The following is a 23054-nucleotide window of genomic DNA, read 5'->3' on the forward strand; positions in this document are numbered from 1 at the left end:
TTAGGGGGTGGGAAAGCCGGTGGGTGGGGATCGGACATTGTGGACAGCGACTCCTACAGGTCGGTTGGTGCGCCTGTACAGCAGAATCAGGAAGCAACGGGGGCAGCGTGAGCCTCCCACGCGTTACTCCTCGCCGCTGAGAGATCGCGCTGTACAGGTGAAAAAATGCAACGGCTGCCTCCTCGTGTGCCGGAGGGGACACGTGATGCAAGGCTTCGTCCACATTGCAGCTGACCAGTGGGAGGCATGGTCTAACAACGTTCGAGACAGGGGAGGGTAGAATTGGATCATACGAAATTGGGATGGGAGAAAAATAGAAAATGGGGAGAAAAAGTAGATAAAATAAAAAATCTTAAAGCTTAAAGCTTAAAACCAATTTCCGACAATTAGTTACACTTTAAATAAAAATATTTATATTTCTTGATTCTGACATTTTTTATCATGGATGAACAAAACATTCAATGCGAATGGTTGATTTTAATTTCAATTACTTTTTAAGCACCTTGTTAAAAAATTCTGTTTTCAAGGAATTCCAGGCATTGACTTTTTTCTTATCAAGCACTTTAACCTCTTAAGCCCGGAGCCCTATTTTCTGAAAATCCGCCTAAAATACATACCTAATTAAATGGAATATTGCTCCACTTCTACAAGGTCCATTTGCATGTTCTTGGTATCTAGGGACATTTATGGACCTCAGTGAATGTATTCCCAGTGTCAGAAATATTGTGTCCATTACTAGGCTTTCTTAAATTGTGATGAAACAGGGGCGGCTGGGTGCTAAGCGCTCATCACCAACGCAAGAGACACTGGTATCGAATCCGGCTGTCAGCGTTGCCTCCGGCTTGGCCGGCCGTCATACTGGCTCGATTGGCAGAGTCAGCGGGAGGGAAGCCGGTGGGTGGGTCCGGGTCGTTGTAAACCGCGACTCCTACAATTCGGTCGGGGCGCCTGGACAGCAGGGAAGGATCTGGAGCGAGGTAGTGTGACCTTCCACACGTTACACTCTCCCAGTGAGAGTCCGCGCTGCCAGGTGAAAAGAAGTGGTGGGCTGGGTACACATGTGTCGGAGGAAGCATGTGATAGTCTCCGCCCTCCCAGACAGACGGTAGGGGGTAGAGTGCGCAACGACCAGGAAGGGGATTGGGAATTGGCGTAACGACTAACATTGGAAGGGGAGAAAATGGAAAAAGAAGGGGGAAAAAGAGAATAAAAAAAAAAAAATTGTGATGAAACAAAGGAGAATATGAATAATGATTTTTGTGAATAACACCATGCTAAAAATGACCAGGCATGAAAAACTGAGCCACTGAGCTCGTTCAGTACCTTCTTGAGATCACGTGTACTAAAAATCTAAGGAAATGAATAAAGGGAAGATGATTAAACAGAAGGTTTTGTAGATACAGTACTGAATTCTCCCATCCGGACCAATGCAATTTGAAATATTATTATTAGGGATGCACGATAATTATCGGGCCGATATCAGCAATTATGACGTCATCCCGATAAACCCGATAAAATTATTGATAGCTCCGATAATATATAATATATTTTTTGGTTAAAAAAATGCGGTGTGGGTAGATTGGGATGAAGGGCGTTTGTTTTTACTGTAGGCTCCTCCCGTTTTGCCAGTACGGTGGTACGACTGATAGCGTGTGGTTTAGGAAGAGGGAGTTTTTCACAAATCCAGCGCTCCCTTTCTCATGCCTGGCTGTGACGTAGTCACGTAACTTTCAGAAGCAGCACACTCAGATAGTAAACAAATATGGCGTCGGTAGTGTGGGACTTTTTCAAAGTTTCAGAGGAAAACAGTTTGCTTGCTATTTGTAACAAATGCAGAAGTTCCACGAGGAGGGAAAGGGGCAACAAGCTATAACACAGCCAACCTAATAAGTCACCTGAAACATCACCACCACTACGATGGTGTATTAAAATCCGACGACGACGCGCGAGCAGCTAAAGGCTAAGCTGCTGCGAATCCAAAGCCAGCTGCAAGGGAACCGGCGGGGCTTGTACCTATTGACGAGGCGTTTGCAAAATTAAAGACGTTTGACACAGAGATGACCCAAGGACTCAAGCAATCTCTAATTTGATCACAGAAATGATGGCACTTGACGACCAGCCCTTTTCCCTCATCGAACACAAATGATTCTGTCGGCTACTTCGTCATTTAGAGCCCAGGTTCATAATTCCATTTGGAAAAATAAATATGGTAACTTTATTTGAAAAGTCAAAACTGTTGTCTTGGCTTTGTTTTGTTCATAGTAGTAACGCTCATGTCATGATAAATCTGGTTAGGTCAAAACTACAGGAATACAAATTTTTTAAATAATAATAATAATACAATAAATATATATATATATATTATCGGTTATCGGTATCGACCTTGAGAGCAGAAAGTTATCGATATCAAAAAAATCTATATCGTGCTCCCCTAATTATTATAAAATATAGAATAGCATGCATGAAGAACAGATAATGAGATCTACTGTATGTACAGTAGGATTTTTATTCTTGCAAGAGCGCCGCCATTTTGCAACTAATTTCAAATCGAATGGTTGCTAAATGCTCAAAATAGGGGAGACAAACTAACTGCGCTCCAATATATGCCAATAACGTTCAGTTTTGTGGTATATAATCCTGAGTAATAAGAAAAATAAAAAATAATAATCAGGAAGTAATTTGCTTGAAGAAAGCTAGAGGCCTTTGAGAAGTGTAGTTTTGAAAAATTCCAATGCTCATTGAAAGCTCTGGATGTCCTCTTCTCAAAATGACTACATTCGCAGACAGCCGGTAATTCAAAATGGCAGATTTCCGTGATAACAACACCTTTTTAAAAACTAAAATCGCACTAATAACACTTTAACCTATTGGTAAACAAACGTATTGATGAGAATATACATTATAACTGCTGTTGTGACATGGTTATGTTTATTCTTGAATACGTTAAAAGAAAATATATATATATAATTATGTCAAACTGGAGAGCTTGATTTATGACGTGATGTCATTTGCGGTGTGGCCCCGGACCGCACAGGCGGAAGAGGTTAAGCACTTCAAGGACCTTTGCAACCCTGCTACTTGAGAAGTTTCAGTGTCAGTTTAAAGCCACTATGTGTGATTTTTTTTTAACACATAAATGCAGGGTATATTGACATGCATTCTTGAAGAGTTTTATCTGTAGATGGAAAATCTGCTTTTTGGAACATTCTTAACCCATCACAAGTCAGAATATAGCTCTATTCCAATCCAATGTTTATAAGCATTACCAACCTAAACAAATATTTTACAGACACAAAATACAATTTAAAAAAACTCATATTCATCCGTTTAGTGTTTGTATCAACTAGAAATATTTTATATATATATATATTTAGCATGTTCGGTGGTGGGGTTACCCGTCTGTTTACATTTGGATCACGGATTGCCCAAATCAACAGCTGCCCAAATGTAAAAAATGTAATTAAATAAAACACCATCACTCACCCGCAGGCCTATTGGTGAAATCAGAGAGCTTGGGGCCCGAGTTGTCCAAACCCACGCTCTGTTCTCCAGCCAGCGCTGGCAGCTCAGAGTCCTCCAGACCAGCAGGCACGTCCAGACCTCTGCAAATCAACAGGGCAACAACACTGATGAAGGATCATTCGATTGCCGATGCCAAAGCCACACAACCTAACGAAGGGCTGGGCAACACACGATATGTATAGTTAATTATGATCAGTTTGTTCCAAATCTATGATAAAGAAAATATTTTGAATCAAATTTCTTACAAAATGATTACAGAAATATATGAAAATATTATTTTAAGTTTACATTTTCATTTTGCTAATGCATTAGACTAGATTACCAGGCAGTCCAAAACAATCAATGTCAACTGACCCATTTCAAATCAAGATTTATTTTCTTAATCCTTCAATCACAACTGTTGCTACCTCTTTTTTGGTCTGGAAGGAAGTAACAGTTGTAATTGGAGGATCAAGAAAAGAGGGTGGGGTTTGAGGTCCATTGGATCATTAAATATGATTTTCCATACCTAAGCAGATGGAAAATCACATAAAATCCTTTTTTTTATCCACTTTTTCTCCTTATTTTCTATTTTTCTCCCATCCCAATTTCGCCTTGCCAATTCTCCCCTCCCCTGTCCCGAACGTTGCTAGACTATGCCTCCCACTGGTCGGCTGCAGTGAGGACCAAGCCTTGCATCACGTGTCCCCTCCAGTACACGAGGAGGCAGCTGTCGCATCTTTTCACCTGAACAGCGCGATCTCTCAGTGACGAGGAGTAACGCGTGGGAGGCTCACCAACCGACCTCGACCTGTACGAGTCGCTGTCCACAACGTCCAATCCCCACCCACCGGCTTTCCCACCCTCTAACACTGCCAATTGTGTTAGTATGACGACCGGCCAAGCCGGTAGCAACGCAGAGAGCTGGGCTCGATACCAGCATCTCCTGCGTTAGTGGCGAGCGCCTTGCCCACTGCGCCACTCAGCGCCTTGCCCACTGCGCCACTTCTTTCCATCACCTATTGCCCCAACATAAAGAAAAACGCACAACACACAATCCTTACCCGAGTCCTTCCGCTTGCTGTTGCCCCTCCCCCACCTTGGGCTTCTTCTTCCGCGGTGGCTTCTTCTTCTTGGCTTTGGCCTGGCCTGGCCCCCCCGCCCCCTGCTTGCCCCCCGGCCCGAACTGGCTGGCGGAGATGTCACTCTGGAGCAGGTTGACCAACAGGGGGCTGGTCAGCGTCACGTCCTTGTTGATGGGGAAGCCGCCCGCCTGTCCACACGGCCCGCCCATGATCTGACCCGGAAACTGGGGGTTAAAGTTCATGCCGTGCCCCGGGAAGTGGCCGTTACCCACTTGCATGTGCTGAGGGCCGCCCCCCATCATGCCTTGCTGTTGCTGCCCTTGCATGTCGGGGAGCATCTGTTGGACGCCCATGTCCCCGGTCCCAGCACCTGGGTCCCCCAGAGGGTGTTGCTGATGCTGCTGAGCCGCCTGTTGCTGCTGCTGGAGCATGGCCTGCTGCTGCTGTTTCTGCTGCTGCTGAAGCTGCTGCTGCTGTAACTGCTGCTGGACCAGAGGATGACCAGCAGGGAGCCGCATCTGCTGCCCGTGCATGGCCATGGCCTGGTTGGGGTTTCCACCCATGGGAACCTGCTGTGGCTGCTGACCCATTTGTTGGTGTTGTTGTTGCTGTTGTTGTTGTTGTAGTTGTTGCTGTTGTAACTGGTGCTGTTGTTGCTGCTGTAACTGCTGCTGTTGGAGTTGAGCCATTTGCTGCTGTTGCTGCGGGGTCATCTGCTGCTGGCCGACTTGGGTCTGGAACTGAGCCAGGTTCCCTGGGACATTTGGAGAGGGACCCCGCATCATCTGGCCTGGCATGACCCCAGCAGGAACCTTACCCCCGAATGCCTGCTTGTTGCCCTGCATCTGGTTGGCAACCATTTGTTCCATCATTGAGTTCTGCTGCTGCTGCTGTTGTTGTTGTTGCTGCTGTTGTTGTTGTTGTTGTTGTTGTTGTAGGAGCATGGCCTGGTGCCCTTGGCCTCCAACCATCTGACCCTGCCCATGCATCACCCCCTGGCCTTGTTGAGGCATCATTTGCTTGGGTGGGGTCATCCCGCCTCTCTGCCCTTGGTTGAGGGGCCTGGAGAGGATGGTCTGACCGCCACCCTGACTCTGAACCATCTGGCTGGGGGAGGAGGGCACGGGCTGGGCCTGATGCTGGAGGCCCATCATCTGGGTCTGCAGGCCAGGCTGTGGCTGGGCTATGCTCTGCCCAGCGGTGGTACCGGGAGACTGGCCTGCCATACCGCTGTGGACGCCCATACTATTGGGCTGGGCGTGGGTTGGTCCCTGCAGTGTGTTGGGTGTGGAGACTGGGGGCTGAGCTCCTGTGTGAGTCATGACTTGGCTGCTCTGTAGCTGCTGGTTTGTTCCTCCTCCAGGGGTTCCCGGGGTACTAGCAGCCACCTGACCCTGGACAAAGTTCTGGTTCCCTGGCATATTCGGGAACCCCAAGGGACGTTTAGGCATCCCTGCCATTCCGCCTGGATGAACCTGAGCCCCTGGCTGCCCATGCTGGGGCATTCCCATGAACCCTTGCTGCATGTTACCCTGTTGTCCGAGGACTGCCCTCCCAGGGGACCCTACCCCCTGGGGGAAATTCTGTGGGGTTGTAGGTCGCTGGGCCATCATAGGAGGGGTCCCAGGTGAGCCCTGTTGAAAAGGGGACGAGGAGGAACCAGGGGACTTCGCCGTGAGGTTCCCCTGCGGTCCGGAGGTGGGTGGAAGGGGTGGAGGGGGTCTTGGGGGTCCTACGACCCCTCCAGGCCCAGTCTGGGGGCCTTTAGGCTGGGGTGCTGCAAACTGTCCCATCCCCGCCTGCTGCTGTAACTGTGCCTGTCCCATGGGATTGAACACCTGCCCAGCCTGCTGGCTGCCAAAAGGGTAAGGGGGTGGAGGATGGTTGGGAGTCTGAATTGTGGCGAGGGAAGGTGGGCGTTGGCCCATCTGGGCTTGGGGTGGGGGCTTTCTCCAGGCGGGGCCTCCCTGTGCGGCAGGAGGCTGGAGGACGCCAGAGGGCAGTTGGTTCCAGCCAGGAGGCACGGCCATCTGGCCCGAGGGGTTGAACGGGGGTCTGGGTCCGAGCTGAGAGAGCTGAGCTTGGTGCTGGGCCTGTTGCTGCTGCTGCTGTTGTTGGTGCTGCTGCTGTTGTTGTTGAAGCTGCTGCAGGGCGGCGGGGTTGAGCTGCCTGGCGGCCTGCAGCGCCTGCATGTGGTGGGCTGCCTGGGGGGGCATGGGGCCGGGACCGTGGGGGCCTACCTGCTGGTGCTGGAGTTGCTGCTGCTGTTGCTGAACCGACATACCAGACACCATGGGATCCATCACGTCTGAGGAAGGAGCATAACGTCAGCCGCTTAACTAACTGCCACGAAGATCACATTGTTAAGTAACTACAGAGCAATTTGAGAAGAAAATAAATGATCTCCCAAACCTGTCTGTGAGGATGGTCTCGGGACTCGGGGGTGCATCTGTCCACTGCCACCTGGAACCATAGCCTGACCTGCCATGCTAGGACCAGGGGGAACCATTGATGGGTTTGCCATCCTCATGCCTCCTAACAAACAGAAATATGGATTTGTCATTATGCGTATAAACAATCAAGTATTTAGTACCAAGTCTAATATTTGTTAAAATGTACAGTCTGGTGTATTTTTTATATCATAACATTTTTATGAAATGCATATAATCTAGAGTTCGATGATTTGTCATTATGCTTATAAACAATCAAGTATTTAGTACTAAGTCTAATATCTGTTAAAAATGTACAGTCTCTGGTGTATTTTTTATATCATTAAATTTTTATGAAATGCATATAATCTAGAGTTTGATTTTGAGTATAATTTTCATTCAAGAATTTTGAAATAAGCCCAACTGAATATTTTACATGAGCCCAACAACGAAACTATCTAAATCTACTTCAGATGAGCCATTTATAACATGCCAGTAGAAGCCTACAGAAATGAAAAAGGATCCATCGTTGTGTGCTTACTTGCATGTGCTGTGTAGATGCCACGGTGTACAACTAATACCAAACTTTTCTCTCAAATCTGATCACAAGTTTCAGTCCCCCTTTACAGATACAAGGGGTTGAATCTGAACTCCAGTCACCTTTAAGACCATAGTATCATACCTGGACCTGGCTGGCCGGGGAAGCCCACATCCATCCTCAACTGCCCGGGGGCTCCAATTGGTCCATTCACTTGGCTTCTGTTCTGACCCATTGCCACATTGATGGCTCCTTCACCTAAACACAACAAATGGACTGCATTTATATATCTATTTTATCCAAAGCGGCAGCGCTTTACAATTTAGTTCCTCACATTCACCCATTCACTCACACAACAATGGCGGAGGCAACCATGCAAGGTGCCAACCTGCTCATCTGGAGCAATTAGGGGTTAAATGTCTTGCTCAAGGACACTTCGACACACTGCCCGGGAATCGAACCGGGAACTTCTGGATTACCAGACAACTGCTCTACCTCCCAAGCCACTGTCGCGGATGACAAATATTACAAAATGTCCACTCGGTAGCAAAGGAGGGCTATAATTGGCCCTTGCGCGGTGCTAATTGCTAATTGCACCCGTAACACATTGAGTGCCACGCCCCTTCCGGGTTCATTAACCCCATGTAAACGTAGTTGTAGTTTGTAGAGCTAAACCTATATTTTATAGTATAGCTATGGGTCAAATAACGCCGTCGAGTCTCATTGAGTTGCTTCTGGTCAACGTGCAAAAAAATTATTATTTTTTCATCCGTACATTTCCGTTTTGAATATGAATATAGTTTGGTTGCTTCTGAGTAATTCCAGGGAAAAGACACGAAAACAGCATTTTTGTGTAATTCAATAAACACGCTGTCATTTTTCGCCTGATTATCGGATCTTCCTGAAATCAACGCTAGATCATCATTATTATCCTTCGTGGTGCACGCATGCAATGTGGTTTAGCGCAGATACGCCCATATGTGTGCAGTTAGCTCCTGATCTGCTCCAGCACAGTTTGCTCGCGGAGCAGTCTGCACCTGACAGAGCTGTTGGCAGATATCAGGAAGGGGAAAAATAAACCCGAAATGAGGCATAGAGATAACAGTATTTTTCATTATAATAATAATAATAGTCTTTATTTATATAGCACCTTTCATACAAGGATTGCAGTTCAATGTGCTTTATATAATGAATACATAATAAAACAAGCAGCAAGAGCAATGCATAACACAAATAAAAGTTGCAGCATGATGCAAAATCAAAATCTCGTTTCAAAATCAATCAATCAATAACGCCGACAACATTGGGAAAACCGACAACATTAAATAACAATATTTAAATAATAAATACGATTGCATGGGATCTCTGGGTGGCTGGCTCAATATCATCCTTGATTTCATCCAGTAGATCAAGGATTGCTTGAGCTGGCAACCTGTGTCTCCGGATGATTTCGGTCTCACTTAAATGAAAAAGTGATATTCTCCTTCGAAATATTCTTTCACGGGCACGCCTGGCATTACGATGCCTGCGTCTGGCAACAATTACTGCTGCCATGATCACCTATGAAGCTGGCAGTGATGCTGGCATGATGCCCCTTTATAGCGCTTAGTTACCACCATCTCTGTGAAGACGGTAGGTGCGTTGCGTTAGGTTGATGGGAGACCCATTTGTATGCTGTGACTTGATGGAACTGCAGATAATAGTTGACTTTCAACAGATGGGGGAGTTGAATGGAGGAGATAACCAAATGCCCCACCCCCCCTGAAGACCACAAGTAATCTTGTAATATTTTCTTTGATTAAACTACAAAATAATTATACAAGGTGATACCGAGTCCACATAATCAAGAGACTTGGGGGATGATCATGACTAATCTCTGATCCTTTCGGGATCAAAGCCTGTGTTGGCCAGTCAAATTGGAAATAACTTGTTTTTTATGAAACTTTTATGTAATGATCGGGAGGCACGTGGTGGCCGTTTGACGCACTTGGGTCTTGGACCTGGGTCGGATTGACAGTTTGGGTAACTTGTGCTTTGTACCAATGTTCCTTCATAGTCATCCATTGATATCTTAAACAAAATGCCAACTCTAAAGGATGATTCCTTGAATGTTGTCATTCTGTAACAGCCTATGGTAAGACGATTATGACTCCTCTCCACATTTGTCTGAAAAGGTTGCGTCTATGGCATTATTGATAGATGTGTGAGCAATGCAAGACTGTGCTTATCAATAACCAGATAAAGGGCTTTCAACACTTCAAATAAGAACATAGCCTAGGAGTGTCTAGGGGCTCTTGTAAGTCCTACCTTTTCCCTACGAACACAATTGGCAGTGTTCGCGGGTGGGAAGCCGGTGGGGTATGTGTCCTGGTCATTGCAAACAGCGACTCCTACTGGTCGGTCGGGGGGGCGCCTGTTCAGCAGGGAGGGGATCTGGGGGAGATAGCGTGAACCTCTGCACGTTACGTTCTCCCAGTGAAACTCCTCACTGGCAGGTGAAAAGAAGCGGCTGGCGACTCCACATGTATCAGAGGAGGCATGCGATAGTCTACAGCCTCCCTAGACCGACAGTAGGGCAATGTGAGCAATGACCAGGAAGGGAATTGGCATAACGACTAAATTGGGGGATGGGAGAAAAATATAGAAAGGCATTGTTGGGGAGACCTTGCATGGTTGCCTCCGCCATCGGTGTGAGTGAACGGGTAAATGTGAGGAACAAATTTTAAAGCGCTTTGGATAAAAGTGCTATATAAATGCACCATTTACAATTTATTAAAAAAATGACAAAAAGTGGGCGTTATTTGTGTTGTAGCGTAATTGAAAAAAATTAAATAGAGTCTGAATCAGAATACAGGAGGGAGGCACACCAGGAGGCAATTGTGACCGACGGTTCAGTTTACATTACGCTGTTTACAAGGAGGCACGGCCAGACTGCCGTACGACTAATATAACAACAGTACGGCATGAAGAACATGAAACCCAACGAGGCATGATGAATATATGACACATAGTTCACCACTGCGATGTTAACCACAAATAGACTACAACAACGCACCACACCGCGACTGCACGGCGCACACAAGCAGAGACCGGAACAAGCCGTCCATCAAGAATAACCAGGCACGGGCGGCTAAGTGGCGCAGTGGGCAAGGCGCTCGCCACTAGTGCAGGAGATGCTGGGTTCGAGCCCAGCTCTCGGCATTGCTACCAGCTTGGCTGGTCGTTCATACTAAACACAATTGGCAGTGTTAGGGTGGGAAAGCTGGTGGGTGGGTCCTGGTCGTTGTAAACAGCGACTCCTGCGGTTCGGTCGGGGCGCCTGCTCAGCGAGGAAAGGATCTAAGGGGGGTAGTGTGATCCTTCCACACGTTACACCCTCTCAGTGAGTCCGTGCTGCCAGGTGAAAAGAAGCGGTTGATTGGCTGGACGTGTGTCGGAGGAAGCACGTGATAGCCTCCACTCTCCCAGACCGACCGTAGGGGGTAGGTGCGCAGCAACCAGGAAGGGGATTGGGAATTGGCATAACGACTAACATGGGGATGGGAGAAAAACGGAGGAAAAGGGAGGGGGAAAAAGGATTTAAAAAAAAAGAATAACCAGGCACATCGTTCTTATCTATCTATCTATCTATCTAGGTCGTCCTCGGACGGGCCCTCCATCGGTGCTTCCAGTCATCCCGATCCTCCATGCATCTGGCTAGCTCGCCGGTGCTTTCTGTTCCCGCATCTCTCCTGAGTACGTCCACGTAGGTTAATGTGGGACGTCCTCGTGATCGATGCCCGTGTGTTGGTTCCCACAGCACAAGTTTGCTGGTTGGCATCTCATGGTGTCTCTGGCAGTGACCTGCCAGCCTCATTCTCCTGACTGCCACTTTATCGCTCACCTTTAGCACCCCCCCATACAAGTTTGCATTAGTGACATGCTCATCCCTGTTGATGTTGAGCACCACACGCATCATTCTGGTGTAGCACCCATCCAAGGACTTCTGCAGGGTGGGCTTCAAGGTCCAGCATTCACTGCCATACAAAAGGTTCTTATCACCACAGCAAAAGCAGACATGTCTGCCTGCACATTCATTTAATATTATCCAACTCAGGCGACATGGCTGCTACACAAGCACCCAAAAAGGCAGAATATGGGTGACTCACTGTTAGAAGAGTTAAAGACAACTAGTGTGGGTCCTCTGGACAATGTCCAGCTAGCAGGTCTGTTCTGTGGTCTGTAAACAACTATACACGCCACGGCTATGTGTCTGTGGGTCAGAGGGCTATTGTGTCTGCAGCAAATCGGTAGGGGGAGCCTCACTTATGGTCTCACTGGTGAGCACTTTTTGCCACACATTGTAAAAACTGTGCTACTCCTTTCACCAACTTCAAACAACAACAACAACAACAGAAGTGTGGCCCTGAAGCTTTTCAGTCTATTTTTAACCCTTTCACTGCCACACGACCCGACCGTCGGTTGTGTGATAGTAAAGGGTTAACCTTCTGTTGTGTGGCAGTGAAAGGGTTAAGGTTATAGCCGAAGCACTCATCTGGTGACCTGATGTACCAGAGGGTTTGTTACAACCAAGGAAAACATAAAAAGGAGGAAGGGTCATCAATTGCAGGCAATTCTGACACCCGAGGTAATAACCTGTTTAAATGATGGGTCATAAATGAGGAGATGGCTGATCCCGTTCAACTCAATGTCGGCCAAACTGAAAGTTTCCACACTTGGCAGTTGGCACCAATGTGCGTTCACGGTCTTCACGCGCTACATGGTGACCCTTCCTTCTTTTATTGGAAAATGACAGGCACTTAAACATTTTTATAATAATACTTGGAAGATCCAACCGGTGATTGGACCTGTGGACCTGTCATTGGAAGATCCAACCTGTCTATCACAAGCCAACACATCACCTCCTCCCTACTGGACACATTGGACCCACTACAGTTCACCTACAGCCCAAACAGGTCTACAGACGACGACATCGCCCTCCACACCGCCCTCTCCCACCTGGACCAGAGGGACACATATGTGAGAATGCCGTTTATTGACTACAGCTCAGCATTCAACACCATTGTGCCCTCACCATCAAACTCGGGGACCTAGGATTCAACCCAGCCCTGTGCAGCTGGATCCAGGATTTCCTGACAGGCAGACCCCAGGCTGTGAGGATGGGCTCCATCAACTCCTCCACACTGACTCTCAGCACTGGTGCCCCCCTGGGCTGCATACTCAGCCTCCTCCTGTACTCCGTGTTCACACATGACTGTGTGGCCACATAGAGCTCCAACAACATCATCATGTTTGCTGACGACACAACAATCATTGGCCTGATCACTGGCAATGACGAGTCGAAGTATAGAGGGGAAGTGAGTGCACTGGCAACATGGTGCCAGGATAACAACCTCCACCTCAACGTCAGCTAAACGAAGCTCATTGTGGACTACAGGAAGTCCCAGGGGAGAGAGTACGCCCCCATTCACATCGGCAGGTTCCTCTGGGTCAACATCAGCGAGGACCTGTCCTGGTCTCACCACAACAGCATCGTTGTCAAGACAGCGAGACAACAGCTTTTCTTCCTCCATAGGCTGAGGAGATTCAGCATGGATTCCAGTAGGGCTGGGCGATATAACGATAACTATCGCGATATATTTTAATAATCGATATCGAATATCGAAATTTAAAAAAAAATCGAAAAATCGTTTTTTTTTTTTTTACCTGCAACAGGACAGTTTTAAAACCAGAGACAGTGGACAGACTTGTCTTTCTTGCCTGCAACTTAAAGTAATGGCTTTGCTTGTCCAAATGACAATACTGACCAAATTCAGATTTATTTTTCTCTTGTCCATTTATTTTGTTTGCTTTCTAATTTAAAATACATTTTGAAACCGTCTGTACACAGTAGGCTATGTGTGCTAGCAGAACTAGACTCCAGTCACGAGTCACAGTGCACATGTGCGGTGGTTTGTCCACCAAAAAAGCGCCAAAAGATCGAAAATAAACTAGCAGAGCCAGAACTGTTCAACTCCTCTGGAGCCACAGCCAGCAGAGAAGCCGGTTTACTTTAGCTTTTAAACCAGCTGCAGCCTGAGAACTGGAGTGTGAGGGGATGTAACACTAAAGATGGCGGCAATGACAAAGAATTGCTGCAAAATAAACATACATCTGTTTAAAGAAAAAAAAAAAAAAAAAATTATACTTATAACAATTCGATAATTATCGATATCGAGAAATTAAATAAAATTATCATATCGTTATCGCGATATGATTTTTTTCCATATCGCCCAGCCCTAGATTCCAGGATACTCTGCAACTTTTACCGGTGCACTATAGAGTTTCCTGACTGGCTGCATCACTGCCTGGTATGGCAACTGCTCAGCTACCGACCGCAAGGCTCTGCAAAGGGTGGTGAAGTCAGCACAACATATCACCAGGACTGAGTTGCCAGCCATGGACAACCTCTACACACAGAAAACCCGGAACATTCTCAGAGATCACGGTCACCCCAGTCGCCCGATTCATAGATGTGCGACTTGGCTATAATAAGGTTATTTATAGGCCTGATATTCTATAATCATATTTCAAATTGCATGTGTCCGAATGGCAGAATTCAGTACTGCATCTACAAAACCTTCTGTTTAATCATCTTCCCTTTTTTTCATTTGCTTAGATTTTTTGTACACATGATCTCTTTTCAATCATGTCTGGTCAATTTTAGCATGGTGTTATTCAATGTCAAAGATGAAAAAATTAAATAAATTTATATTCTCCTTTGGTTCATTACAATTTACTCAAGCCTAGTAGGGATGTCACGATACCAATTTTTTTTTAAATATTAATTTTTTAGCGTTTATCGCTTTTTTCTACTGGGCAGTCCAGTAGAGAGAGAGAGAGAGAGAGAGAGGAAGAGCGGGAGACAGAGTGGCGGGAAGACATTCGGCAAATGACGGCCGTGCCGCGACGCAGCGCGTTACATGGTTCGCCACTTGGGCGCCTCCGATACCAACATTTTAGTTTCGATACTATACCAATATTAATTTCGATACTTTTCGATACTTTTCCTCAAAATCAGGGAAACACTCTCGGATGTCATTATTGTTCTTTATTTTAAAACACAACAATGACGAGAATAAATAAATGTAATTAAAAGCAATGGCATTCAAAATGCTGGAGAACTTTTTTTGCACTCAAAACAGTTGCTGTACAAGGTTTCTGAACCCAGCTTTCTCAACTGTATATATATTGGAACTTGGTCCATACAGATGAACTCTGTGACTGCCCTGTTGAGCCTTTTATCATCTTTGGACTAATTTGTGTACTTAATATGCTGCTAAAAAAAAGCAGAGGTTAGGTTGCTTCTGAGTGGGGGGAGTCACTCTGTGAGCCAAATGCAGCAGACTTCTGTAGTTAAAAAAAATTCAAGGGGTAGAAAAAGTATGGTTGTATTATTATACATTTGTCATAGCAGAGGGCCTAATTAGTTTGAGATACCATAAGTTACCTAGAAAACATTTTGATGAGTGAGACTGATTATAGCCTATCATAATCTAGAACTAGGTTATGTCATATTGTAGGCTGTTTAACAAAAATAAAATAGATTTCCGTTGTCTTTATACAGTATGTATGAACCATTAATGGGCAATTGTCAAATGTCTCTGTATTAATCACGTTTGTGCCTAAGCCATAGAGATGCTGTGTTTACTATCTTTCAGCACGGCAGTTTAGGCTATTATTAGGCATTTCAATTTATTTTCTATTCTTGCTAATAGCATTGTGGACATTTTCTAATGCTCGTATAAGGAACTGTAGTCACGGGGGCCGGCATGGCTCGTCCAGCGAATGTTGGCATCGACGGCATGACCGCGGTGCTGATGGGAGCCGCTGCGGCACGTGACGCCGGCCACCACAACCATCGAGGGTCTCCGTCGACCGGCGCCGGCTGGCTGGCTCCGACTAGAACCATAGCTCGCCGGCTTTGCGGGCCGGCCGGGTTCGCCCTGTGCGGGGTGTGCTGGCCGGCCAACGCTGGTCAACAAAGATCCTCACCGCGACTGCCGATGGTTATGATAACTAACTAGTCGCGGTGAGGATCTTTGTTGATTGGCGTTGGCTGGCTAGCGCGCGCACCCCACGTGAAGCGAACTTGGCCGGGCCCGGCCCGTATAGCCGGCGAGCTGCAACTCTGGTCGGGGCTGGCTGGCCGGCCGGCGTCGGTCGACGGGGATCCTCACTGCGACTGCCGATGGCCACGACAGCCGGCGCCGCATGGGCTCCTATCGGCGCTGCGGTCGTGCCACCGATGCCAACGTTCGTTGGACGAGCTATGCCGGCTCTCGTCTCAACTAGAGTTTGTTGTTCTTCATTCCAGAAGGTTGCTTCCGGTAAACTAGTGCAACGTCACCACTGACAGCAGCGCTGTGCTCCAATAGGAAGGCATTTGCATGCATAAATGAATAAATAAAAAAATAAAAAAGTAACGTTTTTCCCCCAAACGTTAGTATCATTTCGAACACTCTAGTACCGCGGTACTATACTAATACAGGTATACCGTGCAACCCTAAAGCCTAGTAACAGACACAATATTTCTGACACTGGGAATACATTCCCTGAGATCCATAGATGTCCCTAGATACCAGGGACATGCAAATGGACCTTGTAGAAGTGGGGCAATCTTCCATTTATTCCATGTATTTTAAGGCGGATTTTCAGAAAATAGGGCTAGGGTTAAAGAAGCAATCACTGAGGTGCAGAGGGGCAAAGCACCCGGCTGGGATGGAATTCCACCCGAATTATACTTACAAAGAATGGATTGCACAGAGCAAGTTGCACCCTTACTTAAAATTCCTTATGAATTGAAAATGGGGGACCCTGATGTAAACAAGACGAACGTCTTTCTCTGGTCTGCATCCCCATAACAATTGTGTGTATTGAGCCGTACTGTATTGTACCAATTCTGCAATCTGTTAATAAAATTTTCATTCAATCAATCACTGTGCAGATTGATTCATTGAATGAAAACTTTATTAACAGATTGCAGAATGGGTACAATACAGTACGGCTCAATACACACAATTGTTAAGGGGATGCAGACCAGAGAAAGACTTTTGTCTTGTTTAGATCAGGGTCCCCCATTTTCAATTCATAATGAATTTTAAGTAAGGGTGCAACTTGCTCCGTGCAATCCATTCTTTGTGGATCTAGCCCTTAGTGTTTTGGGACCCATTGGGCCCAATGTTACATGAGATGATTGAACATTCCATTGAACAAGGGGGATTTTCGAGGGATGTAAATATGGCTCTTATTTCTCTACTACTCAAGAAGGACAAGGACCCAAACGACTGTGGTAGCTATAGGCCCCTAAATCTTCTCGGTGCTGACCTTAAAATATTTGTCAAAGTCCTGGCCCGCCATCTACGAAAGTATATGATGGTGCTAGTACACTGTGATCAAACTGGTTTTATTCAGGGACGATTAGCCACGGATTACCTTAGAAGATTATTACATGTAATTGACAAACAGTAAGGACAATATAACAGTTCTGTCTTTGGATGCCATGAAGGCCTTCGATAGACTAGAATGGTCATATCTATGGACGGTACTGGAGGCTATGGGACTTGGAAAGAAATGTATACATATGATTAAAGTACTTTACGCCTCCCCGTCAGCAATGATAATGACAGGCAAAATATGCTCTCCTCTCTTCCCGGTCTCTAGGTCTTCTAGACAGGGTTGCCCTTTGAGTCCCGGACTTTTCACTCTTTCCCTCGAACCATTAGCCCAATTTATAAGACAAACAGAAGAAATCGTCCCAATAACAATTAAAGATACCCCACACAAAATTGCTCTTTATGCAGACTTACTAATTTTTATGAAGGACCCCTCCCAGTCGGCCACAAATTTACTCAGGATAATTGATGAATTCGGTGAACTATCAGGCTTCAAAATGAATTGGCCCAAATCAGCCTGTTTACCTCTGAATTAATTGGCCAGAACGGTGCAACTACCGGCGACATCCCCATAGTCAAACATTTTAAATACCTTAAATAAATCAGACAGTTAGACATAGTGCTTTACAGGCACTTATAACGAAATACTTCAGGATCTCAATAGATGGTTGAACCTTCTCAATTCACTACAAGTCAGAGCATCCATAGTAAGGAAAAACTTTGTTAGCTCAATGCTCCCCTTACCCCCTCCAGTAGACCACTGGCGCAAGATACAAGCTATGGTATCTAAATTAATTTGGAACAAATGACCAAGAATCAAAAGAACCACCACTCAACGTAGGAAACAGGACGGGGTTTAGCAATCCCTGATTTTAAATTATATTTCTGGTCCTTCTAATTGAGACCCCTGATAAACTGGTTTGATCCCGAAATGGCGTACCTTAGAGGAAGCAGCATTCTATCAGAAAAGATTACAGGATATAGTATACTCGAAACACCCGTATCACAAAATGTAAATTACAATATGGTCATGTCATCTCCCATGATGTGATTCAAACATGGCGTAACATACAGAGATCTTGTACTATCAAGTGCCCATGGCACCTCGACTCTCCAATATTTCATAACCAACAATTACTTGTTAATAATATCTTATATTTATATAGCGCCTTTCAGGGCATAAACCCATTAACAACCCTCAGTGGGAAAGGAAAAGAGTACACACTCTGGGGGATGTGTATAAGACCAGTTTTTGCGTGTTTCAAGAACTAAGAGACTTTTATGACCTGCCGTCGTGTCCTTTTACTTCTACTTACAGCTAAGGGCGGCGCTCAGGGCACATGGGGTTCCGTGGGCTCAAAACACTACATCCACATCCTTTTTTTAAACATATCAGAGGCAGAACAACCTCAAGGGGTTTTGTCTCAGATTTCTATACACTCTTAATCAAATCCACATATAAAAACCTATTATTAGTAGGGCTGACCCCTATTAATCGATTAGTCGACTAATCGGTCGAAAAGAGCCGTAGTTGACTGGCCAACCTCTTAGTCGAATATAATTTTAAAAAAATATATATTTTTTTTTTATCATTCTTTCCAAAAGAAAAGAGGCATAGAAGCGTGGCTAACGCTAATGGCAGGCATACCAGAGGCTAACTGCCTATGAAAACAGGCACAGAGGCACTGAAAGAGGATTTCACCCGTCTAATGAACACACTAGACTAGACAAATATCAAGATGTATCCATCAGTGGACCAATTGCATGCTTTTGCAGAGGACAAGAAGCCTTCAGTCGACTCCTTCAGACATTAAGCACCCCCACAACCCAAATGGAATGAAAACAAATTAAAAAAAAATAATTAAAAACAAAAAAAAGTTTAAAAATATTATACGTTTTATTTATTTTTTCCTGACCAATAGTCGACTAACGGCAAATTTTGGCCAATCCTAGTCGACCATCCAAATCCTTAGTCGGGGACAGCCCTAATTATTAGATATAGTCTGGCGAGAGGACATCCCAGAATTAGACCCCAAGTTTGACTGGGATGATATTTGGGGTAATGTTACATTGGCTTCCCGTAACCTTAACCTCTTAAGCCTTATTTTCTGAAAATCTGCCTAAAATACATACCTAAATAAATAGAAGATTGCTCCACTTCTACAAGGTCCATTTGCATGTTCTTGGTATCTAGGGATATCTATGGACCTCAGTGAATGTATTCCCAGTGTCAGAAATATTGTGTCTATTACTAGGCTTGCTTAAATTGTGATGAAACAAAGGGGAATATGAATTATGATTTTTCTTTGCATCTTTGACAGTGAATAATACCATGCTAAAAATGACCAGACATAAGAAACTGCCACTGAGCTCGTTCAGTACCTTCTTGAGATCACGTGTACAAAAAGTCTAAGGAAATGAATAAAGGGAAGACGATTAAACAGAAGGTTTTGTAGATACAGTACTGAATTCTGCCATCCGGACCCATGCAATTTGAAATATTATTATAAAATATAGAATATGAGGCCTATAAATTACCTTATTATAGCCAACTTGCACACTATGGATCGGGCCAAATCTACTCTTTCCAATGGCAGAGTTCAATTTGGATTTAATATCACCAGGCGTGCATGAAGAACAGAGAATGAAATCTACTGTATGTACAGTAGATTTTTTATTCTTGCGACAGCTCCGCCATTTTTAAACTGATTTCAAATCGGATGGTTGCTAAATGTTCACAATAGGGGAGACAAACTAACTGCGCTCCAATATATGCCAATAACGTTCAGTTGTGTGGTATATAATCCAGAGTAATAAAAAAAATCCATACACAATTAATTTGCTTGAAGGCAGCTAGAAGCCGTTGGGTAGTGTAGTTCTTCGAAATTCCAACGCTCATTCAGAGCTCTGGATGTCTCTTCTCAAAATGACTACAATCGTCATCATTCAGCGACGGCCGCTAATTCAAAATGCAGAATCTCCGTGATAAATACAACACATTTAAAAAACTAAAATCTCACTAATAACACTTTAACCTATTGGTAAACAAACGTATTGCTGAAAATATACACTATGACTGCTGTTGTGACGTGGTTAGGATGTTTACTCTTGAATACGTTTGAACAAATTATGTCAGACAGTCTAGAGAGAATGATTTATGACGTGATGTCATTTGCGGTCCGGTACTCTGAGGGCCACTGGCACTTATATGCACATGTTTTGGGAATGCCCACCGGTGGCTCGTTTTTGGAAATCTATAACAACTAAACTTTCAAACATATGTAACCTGACAATTCCACTTGCAGCAGCAACACTACTCCTAAATGATATATCACTACTCTATCTAGGTCGTCCTCGGACGGGCCCTCCATCGGTGCTTCCAGTCATCCCGATCCTCCATGCATCTGGCTAGCTCGCCGGTGCTTTCTGTTCCCACATCTCTCCTGAGTACGTCCACATAGGTTAACGTGGGACGTCCTCGTGATCGATGCCCGTGTGTTGGTTCCCACAGTACAAGTTTGCTGGTTGGCATCTCATGGTGTCTCTGGCAGTGACCTGCCAGCCTCATTCTCCTGACTGCCACTTTATCGCTCACCTTTAGCACCCCCCCATACAAGTTTGCATTAGTGACATGCTCATCCCTGTTGATGTTGAGCACCACACGCATCATTCTGGTGTAGCACCCATCCAAGGACTTCTGCAGGGTGGGCTTCAAGGTCCAGCATTCACTGCCATACAAAAGGACAGACTCAACTGTTGCATGAAAGAAGTTGAGCTTGATTTGACGGGGGAGGTTGGATTTCCACACACTGGTCACACTACTGCCGGCCTCCATACAGCAAAGAAGAATCATTCTGGCAGGCGTTACAGCAGCCAAGAAATTGATAGCCATGAGGTGGAAACAACCTGAGAAACTTACAATGATCAATTGGTCTCAGACACTTTTGGATGTAATTTATATGGAGATCTCCACTGCTCGGGTGATTGGAGTTGGGGAGTCCAACATTGAACTATGGGCCTCAGCGGCCGAGAAAGTAAAGGCCATGATCTAGCGGCGATGCAGCGTCTGGGTGTTGGTCCTGAGGGGTCCTGGGGTGGGGGTGTGGGAAGGACTTTTTTTGTGAAATGGCTTTTGTAATGTCTGTGGTATTATAGTTTTGTTTATATTCTGTTGCCTGTACTTCTGTTTAGACACTTTAGGAGGCATACTGGCGACCCAGTGACATACTGTGACGCGCGGTGACACCCTTCAGTCTCAACGCCGGCAGGTGAACCAGAGAAGAGGAAGTCCTTTTCTCCTGCCCACTTTCAACTGTCATATCTGAGCTGAGGATAAGGTCGGGCAGCTCACTTTAAGGACACTAAAGGACCTATTATAGCCTGTATGGATGGAGCCAGATACAAGATATAGATATTTCGCAATTATGCCACAACAATGTGGAACGTCCTACCCACAGCGTAAAAAGATGTGAATCCCTACCCACATTCAAAACCGCTCTTAAAGAGCACCTACGGGAGGCTGCAATTCAAAACTGGCCACCGTAAAGGTCCAGTTATTGTCATTATTGTTATTATTATTACTGTTGTTGTACTGTAAGTTGTTTATTATTACTGTATTGTGTTTTGTCCTGTTTCGTGTGTAAAAGACAAATACATTTTAAAAAAAAATTTACTTTTTTTTTTTTAACACGTCACGATGAATGCATCACATCAATAACAGTCCTTGTTAACACATTCCTGGCCAACCATATATATATACGTGATTGGGAGCCGACGCTTGACGGCCAACCTCCTGGGATTACTAAGAATCACCAAAACTATACTCATATTCAAAACGGTATAAAACGGAAATGTATGGATGAAAAAACAATCCGTTTTGTGCATGTTGACTGGAAGCAACTCACTGACAATCGACGGGTATATTAGACCCATAGCTATAATATAAGATATATTTTAAGCACTCGCAAGTGAACAAAGCGCCCCATTGACTTACAGCACTGGCTTTCTATACAGAAGGTAAACAGCGACCCCTGGCCGTGAATGTGTTAAGTGCAAAAGACAACAGATCAAAGTATTAGTGTTAATGCTGTATATATATATATTTATTCTCACCACATATATACCTATTCTCACCTGTACTTACCTGCACATAGTCCCTTACTATATCTATATCTGTACATATCCTACTCTTACTAGTTACGCTGCTGGCCAGTAGTAGTCATACCGTCTTTATTTATTATACTACAACTCTGTACATACATCTGATTAGCACTACTCAGTGGTGCTAGTTTGGTTGGATGCCAAACTTCTTTTCGTTCTACTGTACTTGTGCTGTATGATGGCAATCAATTTTTATCTAAATCTGAATCTAACGCCAACAACGTAAGCGTTTGAGAGGACAGAGAGATTGTATGCATCAGCAACACTGAGGCCCATACCCTCTATCTGCACGGAGAGGATGCCCAGGTCTCTGAGCTGCTGCTGGTTGTTCTGGGCCAGGAGGCGGAGGCGCTCAGCGGCATCGCGGGGAATGTTGAAGGTGACGCGCACGCTGTTCCAAGGTTCCACGCGCTGCGGCTGCAGCCTCTCCGACTCTGATGAGAGGAGGGGATGGAGGGAGACGAGGCGAGGACGAGGAGAGCACAGAAGGAAAGAGAAGAGAAATATTACAGAGGATCGTCCTATCGATAAACTAAAGGGTGGCAATTTTTTTGGAACAGCCTGGCACATGAAATCAGAGAATGCCCCATGCTCAGCACCTTTAAAATTAAACACACAACTAAAATAAATTACTGGTGACAAATCAAACCTGCACAGACAAATAGTTGAGAAGTATGTTTTAAAGATAGCATTGAATTAATTACTGAAAATATTATGTATTAAAGTGTTATTGTGATTTGTTGTACACATGTATTAGTACTACTGTCATTGTTATAATCAAATGTTTGTTTAGATGTTTTACGATTCCAGGTAACATCTCTTAAGGGACAACTAGCCTCGGCTATAATCTGGCTTGTTTACAAGCTTTTACTACATTGTTGTAAAGCATTGGAGTTTTGTTCATTAA

At 45.0% G+C, this 23054-nt stretch overlaps 1 protein-coding gene across 4 annotated transcripts in view; it reads right to left on the bottom strand.

Annotated features, from left to right (window-relative positions):
* The window catches only part of ncoa6 (nuclear receptor coactivator 6), a 42633-nt gene that overhangs the window by 17932 nt on the left and 1647 nt on the right, over positions 1–23054 (bottom strand). For 3 of the 4 annotated variants that reach the window (XM_084333940.1, XM_084333941.1, XM_084333939.1), the window contains exons 3-7: positions 22426–22581; positions 7698–7811; positions 6999–7121; positions 4566–6894; positions 3484–3602 (exon numbers count right to left, since the gene is read on the bottom strand). In XM_084333940.1, the coding sequence (XP_084190066.1) occupies positions 3484–3602; positions 4566–6894; positions 6999–7121; positions 7698–7811; positions 22426–22581 (2841 nt within the window). Of the gene's footprint in view, positions 1–3483; positions 3603–4565; positions 6895–6998; positions 7122–7697; positions 7812–9860; positions 9972–22425; positions 22582–23054 lie in introns of those variants that run through there. The other variant, XM_084333942.1, reaches the window with a different exon arrangement.

The sequence above is a fragment of the Notolepis coatsorum genome, assembly GCF_963971535.1.
Source record: "Notolepis coatsorum genome assembly, chromosome: 17".
Lineage (NCBI taxonomy): Eukaryota > Metazoa > Chordata > Actinopteri > Aulopiformes > Paralepididae > Notolepis > Notolepis coatsorum.